The sequence below is a fragment of the Alexandromys fortis genome, unplaced genomic scaffold (genome assembly GCF_014885135.2).
Source record: "Alexandromys fortis isolate MF-2015 unplaced genomic scaffold, M_Fortis_MF-2015_v1.1 scaffold_99, whole genome shotgun sequence".
Taxonomy (NCBI): domain Eukaryota; kingdom Metazoa; phylum Chordata; class Mammalia; order Rodentia; family Cricetidae; genus Alexandromys; species Alexandromys fortis.
This window is the reverse complement of record NW_026067982.1, coordinates 2,825,034-2,841,121: the sequence shown is the minus strand read 5'-3', so window position 1 is coordinate 2,841,121 and position 16,088 is coordinate 2,825,034. Positions and strand designations below refer to the sequence as shown.

The following is a 16,088-nucleotide window of genomic DNA, read 5'->3' as shown; positions in this document are numbered from 1 at the left end:
TGGATCTCAGTGAGTTCAAGGCCAGCCTGGTCTACATGAGCTAATTCCAGGACAATTTCCAGAGCTACAGAGAACTTCTATCTCAATAAATAAATAAATAAATAAATAAATAAATAAAGCCAGAAAGAAAAAAGACAGAAAAGAATTGACATCATTAGTTATATTAGGAGATCTTTACAGACCAGAACTTTTTTCAGATATTTTTTTATCCAGTAAATCCACCCTTCAAAAACAGAAAAGAAATGAAGATTTCCACAGCTAAACAAAAACTTAGGGAAGCTTATAAGATATGCTAAATAAAGTGCTTCAAGATGAAATAAAATGACACTAGACTGCAGCATGAAAGCATACAGAAATAGAAGTCCGAAAATATGGAAATATAACTCGTGAGAACAGGTTAATATATTGTCTGATATTGAATACTGTACTGCTTTAATGATGGAGTTAATAGTAATTTTAATTTGTGGGTTGTGGAAATTGCTACACAGTGAAGAACACACTAACTGCTTTCCAGAGAACCTGGTTCAGTTCTCAGCACTCATATGGCAGCTCAAACCTATATCTAATTTTAGTTCCAGAGATCTGACATCCTCTGGCCTCTGCAAGTACAAGGTGCACACATGGTACACAGACTTCAGGCTGGCAAAACACTTGTACAAAAATACTTTTTAAGTACTTTATTTTGGCAAAAAAAGAAACATAAAAGCACAAGATATAATTATGAAATATGTTAGCAGATAAACAGTATTGTAATGTCATATATATTATCAAAACCAAATCAGGTAGGAAGATGTAAGAGTAGGAGAACCCCAGTTTTGGGCCTATTGTTTACAAATGTCTATTAGCTTTTTGGTATGTTGGTTGGTTGGTTGGTTGGTTGGTTGGTTGGTAGTTGTTTTTTAAGACAAGGTTAGTTGTAGTGTACAGCTCAGACTGGCCTGATGTATATCCCAAGTGCTAGAATTACAGTTATGTCATCAGACCCAGTGCAACTAGCTTTTAAAAATCAAATTTTTGTAATTCTGGTAAAATAGAACACTAAATTTATTGACTATGTTAATGTTCGAAGTTGTATATAGTGTTTATTTGTCTATATAGCCATTTTTTATCAGTCAGTATACTCTAGACTATGCCATGTGTTCAGCATCCTTGGTCCTAGACTATGCTATCTCCATAGCATCTTTAGTCCTAGGCTATACTATCTCCACAGCATTTTTAGTTCTCGATTATGCTATCTCCACAGCATCTTTGGTCATAGGCTATAGTATCCCCACAGCATCTTTGGTCCTAGGCTACACTATGTACTCAACATCTTTGGTCCTATGCTATACTATTGCCACAGCATCTTTGGTCCTAGATTATACTATGTGTTCAATATCTTTGGTCCTTAACTATACTGTGCTATATGCACAGCATCTTGATAGTAAGACAGTTTTTCTCCCTGAAAATCTAGTTAGGAAAAGACACGTATAAATAAATATAAAATGGAGTTTTTTTTCTTAATGCAATATTCAAAGAAAATATTAAGAGAATGTTTTATAATACCTCTAAGTACAGGGAAAATGTGTGAACATTTTTTGCTTCATAACAGAGGTACTACTCAAGAAAAATGTTACAAGAATATCATAATGAATTTCTTCATGCTTTTCATCCAGACTCCCCAGATATCAATACTTTGCCACAGTTAAGTGCTGCCACATTTATCTGTGCATGCTAATATGCACATGCTTTACCATATTACGTGTGAATAAAATTCAGACATGATGCCTCTTTAGTCGCTACTTCAGCGTGCATTTGAAGTAGGGGTAAATGAGGTTTGTGAGAAGAAATAAGACGTTCTCTTACATAACCTCAGAACAATTATGAAAATCAAGAAATTAACAGTACCATAATACTATTATATAATCTGATTCCAATTAAATTTTGCCAGTTTTTCTAATAATGTTCTTTATAGCAAATGGGGAAAGAATAATTCTTTTGTTCTGATCTGGGATTCAACCCAGACTCATGCATTTCATTTAACAGTGATGTCCCTTTAGACTCCTTTAAGCTAGAACAATTATTCATGTTTTTCTTTGTCTCTCATGGCCTCAAAATTTTTGAAGAGCATAGGTCAGTTATTTTCTATAATGACCTTCAATTTTAATTTTTCTGATTTTCAAAGTGATTTAATTGCTATGCAATTTTTTGGGAATACTTCAAATAAGATATTGTGTCCCTCACAATATATCAATCATGTCAGTGAGGCCTTTATGTAAATTTCTTCATTACTACTACTTATTATCACTAGATAGTAGGTTTTTCACTAAGAAATAATGCTTTGACTTTGTATTTTATAAGTACCTCATGGTGATATTTTTTTGGTTTTTTTGAGACAGGGTTTCTCTGTTTCTTTGGAGCCTGTCCTGGCACTAGCTCTGTAGACCAGGCTGGTCTCGAACTCACAGAGATCCGCCCCCCTCTGCCTCCCGAGTGCTGGGATTAAAGGCGTGCGCCACCATCGCCCAGCATGGTGATATATTTTAACCTGTATAAATACCTTGTTCTTCATTAGGCTTTTCCCTTCTAGTTTTAGTATCTGTTAATAATTTTTGTCTGAAGCAGCTATTAGCATAATGATTGCCAATACAGGCTTTTCTAATTCCGCTTATTTTAGCTGTTGTAAGTTTGTTAATAAGGAAGTATTCTTAAATAATTTATTTACATTACTGTCCATGAATTATTTTCATTTAGTTAAATAAATCTATTGATTTTTGCCATAACTTTGTACCAGGTTTAGTCAAAAAGGAGCCTTGCTGGCTTGCTCTAAGATCTTTTTCCCTATGTTCTTTCTTTATTGAAAAAACGTTGTGAGGGAAGAATAGTAATTTCCCATGGAAACAAACAAGCAAACAAAATAATGAGAGAAAAATTATTCTAGGCTGATAGAACATTTCATACTACAACAAGAAAATATAAAATGATACTGTATGTTTACTTATCCACAATATTGCCAGTTTTATAAGCAATGCAGCAATGAGTGGGAAGCTGAAAAAGAAGAAAGAAAAATGTATATACTATCATAAAGAATTGAAATTGTATCCTATGAATGATAGTGAATCATTGATGTAATGATTTACAGAGCTGACATTTTGTGCCAACAGTGCCTTGTGTTATGTAATTGATGCATAGGCCTCTCTCGACTGTTCTCCTTTAGTATTTGTTATTCAGCCCTAGAAAATAAGCAGTCTTTCTATCCATGTTTTCGATGTCAGTAATGCTGTGATGTGCATTGCCTTTAATATTCATGTCGGAAACTTATAAAGTCATGAAATTCAAAACAACATAAGAAATTATAATTTTATTTTTAAGATGCCCTGTATTACCTGTTCACTTACCCAGATTTTCGATTTTCAGAATTACCTCAATATATGTTTTCTAGATTTCCAGTAGATGGATTGAGACTCCAATCCAGCCACATAAACTTTGACCTATCATTTGCCCTGTCTACCAGATATGCTGGGGTAAAGGTGGTGCAAAAATTATGGGGGTGGTCAATGTTGGGCTATATAGACACTAACAGAGATTTTGATGTAAGTGAAATTTAAAGTCTTTGAGAGCTGTAAGTTAGTATGTTGCAACTTAGGAGCACATAGCTGTGTGGTAAATAAACTGCAATGGAACAGGGATAGAATCAGGAGAACAGTTTAGAGGCTCTTCAGTCACCAGAACATAAATGATGGGAGTGGTAAGTAGCTATCAGATTCTAGGTATCTTTTCAAGGGAGTTTAGTTAGCGCTCTGACAAAAGGAGAAGAATCAGGATGTCTCCATTGCTTTGCCCAGTTATTAAACTGGTAAAATGAATAGTTGAGAACTGCAAGAGAAATGAAACATCCTATGGGTGATAATGGAAATTAGAGATTTAAGAGCTTAATTCTGGAAATTTTAGGTTTGAGTTGTCTATTGCATATTTAAGTAAATGTTAGATGATTACTAGCCTGGAAAAATACATTATCTACCAACTCTTAGGTAATATACAAATATGAAGTTGAGGATAGAGGTTGAGAATGAAGATAAATAAAATCAGCATTTTTTTCTGTATTTATGATATTAATGCCAAAGGACAAAATAAGATTACATAAGAATGGATAGCTACATATAATCTTCTGTGACTTTTTACAGGAAAAAGAAGAGTTCCAATAAATCTTAGATAAATTCACTTTGCTAACTAGTTCATTAAATATCTAAAGATCAGTACAATAGTTGAAGGTATGAATCCTAAAGCCCGAACTAACTAGAATTTTATCCTGGCTCTTTTGTTACCATCTGTGTGACTAAGCAAAGATATGAGTCCTATGTAGACTGAGGCCGTTCATTTGTTTTCCAGATTTCCAGATACAAAATGAGCACTCAGAAACTGTATTAATTACAGCACCAGTGGACCAATAGCTTAATCATATTTCTAAATAGCTATTACATCTTAAATTAACCCATTCCTATTAGTTTGTATTTTACCATGAGGCTCATAGTTTACCAGTAAGGTTCTAGCTGGTGGCTCTCATCTTTCTCCTTCAGTGGCTAGAAGGTGTTTCTCTGACTCCACCTTCTTTCTCCCAGCATTCAGTTTAGTTTTCCCACCTAGCTCTATTCTGCCCTGCTACAGGCACCAAAAGCTTCTTTATTAACCAACGACAACAATAAAACATATTCACAACGTACAGAGAGGAATCCCACATCACCTCCCCTTTTCTGTCTAATTAAAAAGGAAAGTTTTAATTTTAACATAGTAAAATTACATAAAACAAAACAGTTATCAAGCAAGAAGTATAGTTACAATATTTATATTTACTTTATCTTTTATCATAACTAAGGAAACCTATAATTATAACTATCTACTCTTCAACTCCATCTAAGACCCCAGAAGGATATACTATTACCTAAGTTAACAGGAAGTGCATTGTAAGCAACTTCCAAAACTCTAGAACTGACAGATACATCTTGCTGCCTGGTCAGTTATCCAAAGTTCTTCTGTAACGTTACAGCATCCATATTCAGCCTACAGACCCATAGTATCTGGCAGACTTTTTTTTTTATTGAGCTATACATTTTTCACTGCTCCCCTTCCTGCCTCTCCCCTTCCCTTAAACTCCCTCCCATGGTCTCCATGCTCCCAATTTACTCAGAATATCGTGATATATTTTACTACTTCCCATGTAGTTTAGACCCATGTATGTCTAGGGTCTTCATTGTTGTCTAGGTTCTCTGTGATTGTGATGAGGCTGGTTTTCTTTGCTTATGTTTAAAAACCACTTATGAGTGAGTACATATGATAATTGTCTTTCTGGTCCTGGGTTACCTCACTCAATATGGTATTTTCTAGCTCCATTTATTTGCCCACAAATTTCAAGATGTCATTTTTTTTTTTTTTTTGCTGTGTAGTACTCCATTGTGTAAATATACCACATTTTCCTTATCCATTCTTGAGTCGAGGGAAATTTAGGTTGTTTCCAGGTTCAGGCTATGACAAACAATGCTGCTGTGAACATAATTGAGCACATGTCCTTGTGGTACGATTGAACATCCTTTGGGTATATACCCAAAAGTGGTATTACGGGGTCTTGAGGAAGGTTGTTTCCTAATTTTCTGAGAAATTGCCATACTGATATCCACTTCCACCTGTAATGCAGCAGTGTTCCCTTTACCCCCCAACCTCTCCAGCATAAGTTGTCATCAGTCGTTTTGATCTTGGCCATTCTTACAGGTGTAAGATGTTTTAATCTCAGAGTTGTTTTGATTTGCATTTCTCTGATGACTAAGGATATTTAACATTTCCTTTAGTGTCTTTCAGCCATTTTAGATGCCTCTGCTGAGAGTTCTATATTTAAGTCTGTACTCCATTTTTTATTGGATTATTTGTTCATTTGATGACCAATTTTTTTGAGTTCTTTATATATTTTGGAGATCAGACCTCTGTCAGATAAGGAGTTGGTGAAGATCTTTTCATATTATGTAGGCTGTCATTTTGTCTTGTTAACCATGTCCTTTGCTTTACAGAAGCTTTTCAGTTTCAGGAGGTCCCATTTATTAATTGTTTCTCTCTGTGTCAGTGCTGCTGGGATTATATTCAGGAAGTAGTCTCCTATCTGACTGACTTTTTCATGAAGCAGGAAATTTGAAGATCTGTTTTGCATTGTAATGGCAAAGTTCATCAGTTTCTTTCTTCTATGTCCTACAGAATGTCTGGTAGACTCTTTCATGAAGCAGGAACCATGAAGGACTGTCTCACTTTCTTTAGGCAACTTCAGCAGTCATTTTTCTATGTGTCTTGCATGTCCAGTTCATACAGCATACCATCAAGCAGTTCAGGCAAGAGCAGTTTCTTGCCCTAATGGCTAACAAACTCCATAAGGAGCCTCTTTGATACCCATCATCCTCTTGAAATAAATTGGTACTTTTTTTACCAGAAGCATACATGTCTCAGTGTCAAGAAAAGTCTAAGTTCTTAAAATATTTTAAATGCCATATTCCGTAAATCTTTGAAGTGTTGAAGATTGTCAATCTAACTGAATGTATCTCTGTATATCTAGGAAGCCTAATGAACATGACTTCATGCTTGACTATTACGATCTATTAACCTATATTTCTTAATTACACATTATATTTTAATGAGCTTCACAAACAATACCTTAATCAAGAGCAGAAATATACATATAACAAAATTGGCCTTAAATTTATATCAATAAATTAAAAATCCATAACAGTGCAAAGCATTCATCTCTATAGTGGACCTATCTAAGTTTCTTTCCTCGGCTGTAGAAAACCAGTAACAAAACCTTTCTATGACATGGAATTAGTAGTTCATCTAGAATAGTCACTTGACCCATAGTGAACATTCAGTGCCCAGCCAGTATCATTAAATTTCACAAAGTTTTGACATATTTTAATTTTCATTTAATGTTCTACAGTCAGAAACAAGAGAAATACTGTTTGACAGGGACACAGAGATTAGAAGTTTGGGTGCTTAAAGTCATTCTTACTTGTTGATGGGTGTTTCAGTGTCTTATTCTCAGTCGATTGTCTCCTGTTTAGGTCACAGTGCTGTAGATATCACCAAGGTGGCTCGAAGACATCGCATGTCTCCTTTTCCTCTGACATCTATGGACAAAGCCTTCATTACAGTCCTGGAGATGACTCCGGTGCTTGGTACAGAAATCATCAATTACCGAGGTACTGCCATATCTATCTTTGTCTTCCAAGAAAGACCAATGCAGCATGAGTGTACCAGTTCCTACAAGAGGGTGCTTACTCACCACCGCCCGTATCAGAGTCTTCCTTCTGCTCCTCTTCTCTGTTAAACTATCATCAACTTAATAATCAGATAGCTTTTGCTTCATAAAAATATGAAGGGGCCGTCTGTTTTTTATTCTAAATACCAGAATTCTAACCTAAAGATGGGGCTGTCGGCACTGAATCAGAAAAATAAGACAATTCTGAGTTCTTTTGATGACTTTTCTATTAGGAGTTGAAAATAACTAATGTCTTATAACCATGGGTTGTAGAAAATTCATGCAGACCATTTCTGTCTTAATTTTCCAGCTTTATAAAGGTACAAAAACACTCTACATGTCCAGAAAACTACAGTTTATGTTGTGGGAGCTGCGGGGCTGCATTCCGCCACCCAGCTCCAGCCACCAGCTAGCTTTACCCAAAATAACAACACACAAACTCTATTCTTTTAAACACTGCTTGGCCCATTAACTCTAGCCCTTACAGGCTAATTCTCATATCTTGATCAAGCCATCTCTAATAATCTGTGTAGCATCAGTCTTACCGGGAAAGATTCAGCATGTCTGACCTGGCAGCTTGCTCCGTGGCATCTGCCGGATAGAGGGGAGCATGGCCTCTGAGCTCACTTCCTCTTCCTCCCAGCATTCTGTTCTGTTTACTCCTCCCACCTATGTTTTAACCCTATGAGGGCCAACCAAACAGTTTCTTTATTTTTTAACCAATGACCTTCCTCCATCAAGTTTACATTTTGATAGTTTGGAACTAGTAATATGTGGCATGACATTGTCTTATAATGGTGAGTGCAGAAGCAAGCTGTAGTTCCTAGTCAGCCACATAGCGATTATCATATTGCGGAGCTGTGATATACACTAGATTAGATTAGATAGCAAATGCTTTCTCTCTCCTTTTTTGTAAGATCCTACTATGTGGCCTAGGCTGTCTTCCAATCTTTAATTTTCCAGCAAAAGCTTCCTGGGTGATAAGATTACAGGCATATGCCACCATACCCCCATTTAAATGCATATTTTTAATTAATGATATTTTCAATTTACAAATATTTCTTAGGATATAACATAAGTAGAGAAATCTCTATAGCTAAAAAAACTAATTTATCCATGGATTATAAAATAATCACTCTGATTTATTTTCTGTTCTACCTAGCTTCTTTTTTTTTCTCTTAGTTGTAGTGTATTTGGAAAAGTTTATGAAAAGATAATGAAAATGTACTTGTCTTAGCTTTCAGTCACTATAACAAAGTATCTGACATAATTAATTTATAGAGAAAAATGTCTGGTCTTTTTTTGTTTTTTATCTTTGGTGGTGGTGGTGGTGGTGGTGGTGGTGGTGGTGGTGGTGGTGGTGGTGGTGGTGGTGGTGGTGGTAATGGTGCTGGTGGTCTTTTGAAACAGTGTCAGTGTATACCTGGCTGGACTGGAACTCACTTTGGTGACCAGGCTGACTTTGAATTCACCTCCTGCATACTGGGATTAAAGGTGCACACCATCATGCCCAGTTTTCTTTTTTTAAGAAGAAATTCTAATTTGTGTCCTGTGACTTTGAGCCTTTAATGAGGCATCACATCATAGTGACAGAGCAAACAACTTACCTCATGAACCAGAAAACAAAAAGTGAGAAGAAAAGGAAGAGGCCAGAGTCCCATAATCCTGTCATGAACATACCTTCCCTGAGGACTACAGTGTCCTACAAGGCCTCTGCTCTGGAAGGTACATAACATCTCCTAACAGTGCCACCACACTGTAGTAAGTTTCTAATCATGTCCACTTCTAATAACCTGAGAAATTGGATTTAGACATTGAGTTCCAGCAGACTAAGCTCCTGAGCACTTCTAGTTAATATACTTATGATCACGCCCACCTCCCCAAAAGTTATACTTGATATTTTCTAAGTGAAATATAGTTCTTAGTTATTTTTATGAAGACAGAAACAACACAAACTAATTTAAGTTTTGGGTGATAGTTCCATCAGGAAATGCTTACTATACAGGCATGAAGATATGTGTTCAATTCCCAAGACTCATGTAAAAAGCCAAGCATGTTAGCGTATGCTTGTAAACCCGGTGTTGGGGAGATGCAGACACTTCCCTAAGACTCACTTGCCATCCACCTTACCCTATTTGGTGAACTTGGGGTCCTTATGAGCAACCCTGTCTCAAAAAACAAGGTAGATGGTTTATGGGGAATACCATCCAACATTGTCCTCTTGCCTCCAGACACACGTGCACATTCACACATAGAAATAATTGTCTAAGTAAAGAATTTTATTCATAAACCCTAAAACTGGCATATTTAAACTGCAATGAACATTAGAGAATAGTTATACAACATCCTAATTTTTCTGCCCGAAAACTCAGACTCAAGAACAGAAAAGGAATAGGAGTAAGGTATTAAGACTTTGTTACATAATAGATCTCCTGGTTCAACATTAAAATATCTTTAATAATGGTAGCTGGCATAACAGATGATGTTAAAGACCTAAAATTAGTGAAATAGTAGGTGCCATGTGTAAGCTCCTTTGTCCTGGTCCTCTTTAGACAAAAATAGAGTTTAAGCAGCTTCCACTTATCCTACTCCTTTTACTCACGTTCTTTTAGGCTTAAAGGGTTTCTGTTGTTTTTGTTTCACTCTCTGGTAAAGGAAATGAAAGTTAGGAAATTCACTAGAGTAAAGAAATTGTCAGAAATCATGTAATTCAGAATTCAGCATTAATGAAATTATTTACTGTTAAATACAGAATATTCAGTTGTTTATTGATATCAATGTGAACCAAGATACATTAGAAAATACAAATGTAAACTTAAATTATTAAAAATTTTAATACATTTATAACAAGACTTAATCAGTTTTGCTCTCTTGTAATTTCAAAGGCCTTTACCTTAACATTGGTTTCTTAGAGAAATCAAATAATGTATTCCAATTCACATTTACACAGAAATCTCAAGAAGAAGATTTGGGAGTGACCATTTTGTTTTCCACCAGGAGAAAAGTACTTCCCCTCATCTGCTTTCTCCTCTTCATTTCTTCACTAAGGCAGATAGGTCAGCCTCTGTTAATAACCTGCCTGAGTGCCAAGTGTTTCGGGGATAATGGATCAAACACAATCATTTTAATACCCAAGAGTATTATAATTTTACCTAGACATTTTAGTTAAGTGTTACTCAGTTTCTTCAGCAAGTATAGACTTAAAACTAAGCCTCTATTAAGATGGGTGCTGTCTAAAGTCATATGTAAGGAGAGATGACTTGCCTTTGCGGGCAGAGCAGAGTCAAGTCAGCAGAGCTCCTCTTCTCCTTATTGGCTCTTTTGTAAGTTTGCCTTCTTTTGTCAATTCATTTACAAGCATTGTTTGCCCCTTTTCATATTTTATATATTTATTTGTAACATTTTATATAATTCAGTAATTCAAGTGCCGTCTATAAGTGAGTTTGTTATCTGTTGTAACTGCCCAGGTCTTACTTAAACTACGAATTTTAACACCGTATTCATACATATCCCTTATTATAAGGTTTCATGACAGATTTTATTTTTCCCGCCTTTCTAGCAGCACTTTTTTTCTACAGCCTTTGCATACATTCCTGATCGCCATCCCATTGCCACTGTTTTTGTTTGTTTGTTGGGTTTTTGGTGGGTTATTTTGGTCTTTACTAACTTTGTGGATTATTCTTTCTGGTTTTTTTGGTTTTTGGTTGTTTGTTTGTTTGCTTGCTTGCTTGCTTGCTTGTTTGAAGACAGGGTTTCTCTTTTTAACATCTCTTGGCTGTCCTAGAACTTACAGCAGATCCGCCTGCCTCTGCCTCCCAGGTGCTGCTATTAAAGGCGCACACTACCACAGCCCAGCATCTTTGTGGATTATTGTAAAAAGTTCCTTCCAGTTCACAATCACTCCAATCTGTTCTCCAGTTTGATAAGAATAATCTGTTCAAACAGAGATTGTGTTTTTAAAACTCCCTACGTAGAATTTCTCTTTTTTAAACAATGACATTGTCTATCTGACTGATTCATTTTTTAGTAGTAAATTTTGTTGTTTGACTATTTCATGGATGTATAAAATGCTCTCCAGTTACTTTTCCTCCTACCCTCCTTAACAAATCTGATAGGTTTTGTTTTCATTATCATTCCTTGTGGATTTTTTTAATTTCCTCTCTGATATCCTAGGTGACCTACTGTTCACTCAAATATGTATTCTTCTCCAAGAATCTTGTGACATCTGTAGTGCAAAAGATGATTAGTGGCTATTGATTGAAGCATTTTTCTGTGAGCTCAAAAACATTTTAGAAACTTTTGAAAACTATTGAAAAATATAAGTGATATTTTTCAACTATCATATATAAAATGATTATTAATGCATAAATAAACTGGTGATAAAATAAACCTCATGTTTATGATATAAACCATACCACTTTAACTTGCTTACCATATTGGCAAGTTATGAGCATCTTTAGATGGGAAAATACAAATGTACACCTTACTAGCACTTTGAATAAGCTATATGTTTATTTCATAAGCACAGAAACTTTGTGTTCTTCCATAAACATGACTTCAGGATTAACCACAAATTCATTATTGTGCTAGTATTTTCCAGTGGATATCTTTACTCTAAATCCTTAAATAAGATCTGCAATGAAAAATAAATAAAAAGATCTGCAATGAACCAAAATTTTGTCTAATCTTTCAATGGAAGAAGTGGAAAACAAATTATATTAAAATAGCCACAAGATCATTGAATATATGAAATATTTTATTGTCTAATAATCAGTTGTAAGTATGTTAAAAGCTATTTAAAATTATATAGAGACTCAAATCTATACATGATTGCCCCTTTCTAGTAGCTGTCGGTCCTTGCTCTTGATATTATGTCTACCAATGGTCATTTGGCCAAGTAAGTATATATGTCAAGACTGTCTTCTCAGCTGTGAGTGAGCACAGTATATCAATAGTCTCTCACATACATTAGGTATAACTGTGATTTTTAAATGATACAATTTCAGGGCTATCACAAAAGACATCAGTAAACTTTTCAAATGATCAGTTAGCATATAAAATAATGAATTCTATTGTGGCAGTATATACATATATATTATGTATATACTATTGTACTTTGCTCATATTCCCATCAACCAACCTTTGCCCAGTGGTCCCATCTTCCTGTTCCCTGTTTCCCTGAGCTTTCATATATTTTAGATGTATATTGTTCAGTCTAGAGTCCACATATAAGAGAAAGCATATGATAATTGGTCTCACCCTACCATTGGATCCGCTTGTCTTCTTCTGACCTCTTTCTTGCCTTTAAACCCCTTCTTTCTCTCAATAGTCACTATTTTATTTTCATAGAATAAATATATTGAGGATGTATTTTTAATCTTGATTCCACATGTAAGAAAATATGCAATATTTGTCTTTCTGTGTCTGGGTATTTAAAGCAGTTCACTTAACCTGTTGATATTCAATTCTATTCAGTTGAATATAAACATCTAAAAATGATGTAATTACTTTTTTAATAAAAAAATGAAGCTTAATAAAACTCCATTTTGCTTATATACCATATTTTCTTTATGTTTTTAACTGTTAATGAACATCTAAACTGGTTCTACATTAGGCTACTGTAATAGTGCTGCAGTGAACTGGTATGCAAGCATTCCCACTGATGTGCTCACCTCAGTAACAGTAACAAAGCTGGGTCACATGTTAGACTTTAAGGAAGATGGTGATTTCCATGGTTGCTGCATCACTTTACACTTGCACCCCTCCTTCTTACCAGCATTTGTTCTGTGTGTTCCTGGGGATGGCCATTCTGACTGAGGTGACATAGGACCTCTGAGTAATTCTAATTTTCTGCTTATTTCTCTTGCTCATTTATTGATGGATTGTTTCTTTGGGTATTTAATATTTTTAGTTCTTTGTGTATTATATGCATTGATCTGATGTCATCTATATAGCTGAGGAAGGTTTTCTTCCATTCTATAGACCATCTCATCAGTCTGCTGATCTTTCCTTTCTTTTGCAGATTTTTAATTTCTTCAGCTTCAGGACAAGAAAGATTATTCAATAGTTAAGAGTGTTTGCTGCTCTTCCAGAGAACCCAAGTTTAATTGACAGGACACACATCAGGCAGCTCACAACCTCCTGTAACTACTGTTCCAGAGGATCCAGTACCCTCTGCAGGCCTACACAGGCACCTGGACATAGATGGCATACACTCACATTAATTCACATGCATTCACAGAAATAAAAATAAAATAATTATATGCAGTCCCATTTATGAATTATTTCTCTGATTTCTAAATTTGGAGTCTTACTCAAAAGTCTTTGCCTATGCCTTTTATCTCAAGATTCAAGGCTTTCATTAAGGTCTTTGATCTATTTTGAATTGAGTTTTAGACAGGGTGAGAAAGAACCATCTAATTTTGTTATTCTAAATATGGATATCCAGTTTTCCCAATACCTTTTACATGAAGAAGCTATCTTTTTCTCCACTATATATTTTTAGCTACTTTGTAAGAAAAGGGGAGGGGAGATGGCTATAGTTGTTAGTAAGTTTATTTTGGGACTCTTTGTTCTGTTCCATCAGTTGTTTATCTATATTTGCACCAGTACAATACTGTTTTACAACATTGCTTCATAGCATAATTTGAAATCAGGTATTGTGAATCCTCCAGCACTGTTCTTGCCTAACATGCTTTGTCTTTTGAGGTTTGTTGTAGTGGCAGTGGTGGTGGCTTTGGTTTTCTCTGGGGTTTGTTTGTTTTAGGGGGTTGATTTGGGTGTGTAATTTCATGTGACTTTTAGAATTGTTTTTCTGTTTTCATTAAAAATAACATTGTGATAAAGATGGGAACTGCATTGAATCTGCAATACAGTCATTCATTTTCTATTCCTGAGCTGAGGGGTCTTCCCATCTTCTCATGTCTTTTCAATTTCTGTGTTCACTGTTTTAAGTTTTTCCTTGTAGAGGCCTTCCAACTCCTGGGTAGTTTTATTTCTAGGAATTTTATGCTAAAATATAGACAATTTTCTTGATATACTTCTCAGGAAGCTGATTATTGGTATAGAAAAACTATTTTTAATGTTGATTGTTTTGTTTTTTTACTACTTTGCTGAAGTTGTGACTAGCAGAGTATTGGGTTTGGATTCCCAGCATCCAGGTGGTGACTCACAGCAATCCATATCCTCAATTCCGGGGGAACTAATAGGCAGGTACATGGTACAAAGCAAAACTTTCATGCACATAAAGTAAAATAAGTGAATCCTTAAAATGTATAAAAAATAAAGCACTAGTACTCGGGCAACTAAGATATTTGTTATTCAGTTATCAGGTGGAAAATTGAATCAGATATGAGTTTCCTGTTAAAACCTAAGAAGACTACTCTGTTTTTGTAGGCAGTCACCCTGCCTTTGTCTTCTTCCAGCACAAGTGAGCTTATCCCAGAAAGCAGATTGTTAGAGCATATGCTAATTCATTTTTTTAAATTCACTTATGTTTTAAGTCACTGTGAGATCTGCAGATGTCTGTATCAAGTCTTTCAAACAGCCTAATAAGTGCTAAGTCCCTGACTTCTAGGACTGTGGGTAGGGGCTTGTGAACCCTGAACCTGTCCCATGCTGGAATGTTGACTGGCTTCATCTTGTGCATGTCTACCACAGCTGCTATAGTTGTGTCCGCACCCTTGTTGTATCCAGGAAACAATCTGCCTGAAGCTCTCCAGCCTCTGGCTCTTTGTTCTGCCTCCTCTTCCATGATATCCCTGAGCTTTATGAGGAGGACTTATGATATAGATGTCCCATTTATGGTTGAGTACAGACACTTATTCTCTGTACTTTGACCAATACATATTACTGAATTTGGGGAGGATTAAGTGATACTTAGTGCATGATACTACTTAGTAACTTAAAAGTGTTGGTAAACATTTATTAGCTATCAATAGACTTGCTAATGGCCAGCTTCCAAAAAAAATGCAATCCTTGGAATAACTTTGCTTATTGGCCATTATTAATTAATACTTAAGATCCAAGCAAAGACATTCTCTTAGTATATAAATTGATATAGATTATAAGGAGCCACTTCTTGAGGTTAATTATGATCCTGGCTCAATATTAATGACTACCTATATCTTCTGGTTCATTTAGGAGCTGACATTATAGCAAGGCTTGGTGACACATGCATATATAGTCCTACCATTCAGAGGAGAAGCAGGGGAAAGTGAGTTCAAGTGCAGTCTGGGCTACATGGGAAAACACTGTACCTCCCTACTCCCCACCCCCACCTCCAGAAGAAAAAAGTATGTAGGAATAGAGTTCACCTATGGTCTCACCACTTATCCTTGTCTTGGAAAGTACAGATCCAGAAGAGATTCAACTCCTGGACATATATGAAGCTAAAATCCACCCATTTCTCCCTTCAAAGTCAAGGTTCAATGATCTATAGTAAGAGCTAGTATCTCCGTGAATTAGAGTTAAAAAGTTAAAAAAAAAAAAATCTGTACTTCTGGGCCCTTCATGGCTAAAGTCAAACCCCAGTGGAAACAATGAATGTTAAAAAGTATGAGAATGCCTGTGTCAATCAAATCCTGTTACTCGTCTTGATTTTATTCTCACTAAAGAATTTAGGGAACCAGGCAGTGGCAGTGCATGCCTTTAATCCCAGCACTCCAGTTGGGAGGCAAAGGCAGGTGGATTTCTGAGTTTGAGGCCAGCCTGGGCTACAGAGAGAGTTCCAGGAGAGCCAGAACTACATAGAAAAATCCTGTCTTAAAAAAAAAAAAAAAAAAAAAAAAAAAAAAAAAAAAAAAAAAAAAAAAAAAAAAAA

At 35.6% G+C, this 16,088-nt stretch overlaps 1 protein-coding gene across 1 annotated transcript in view; it reads left to right on the top strand.

The window, feature by feature from the left end:
- Nucleotides 1–16,088, top strand: part of Gphn (gephyrin) — a 326,333-nt gene that overhangs the window by 236,390 nt on the left and 73,855 nt on the right. Inside the window, exon 11 of the mRNA XM_050158607.1 lies at nucleotides 7,071–7,208. Coding sequence (XP_050014564.1) covers nucleotides 7,071–7,208 — 138 coding nt within the window. The remainder of the gene's footprint in view (nucleotides 1–7,070; nucleotides 7,209–16,088) is intronic.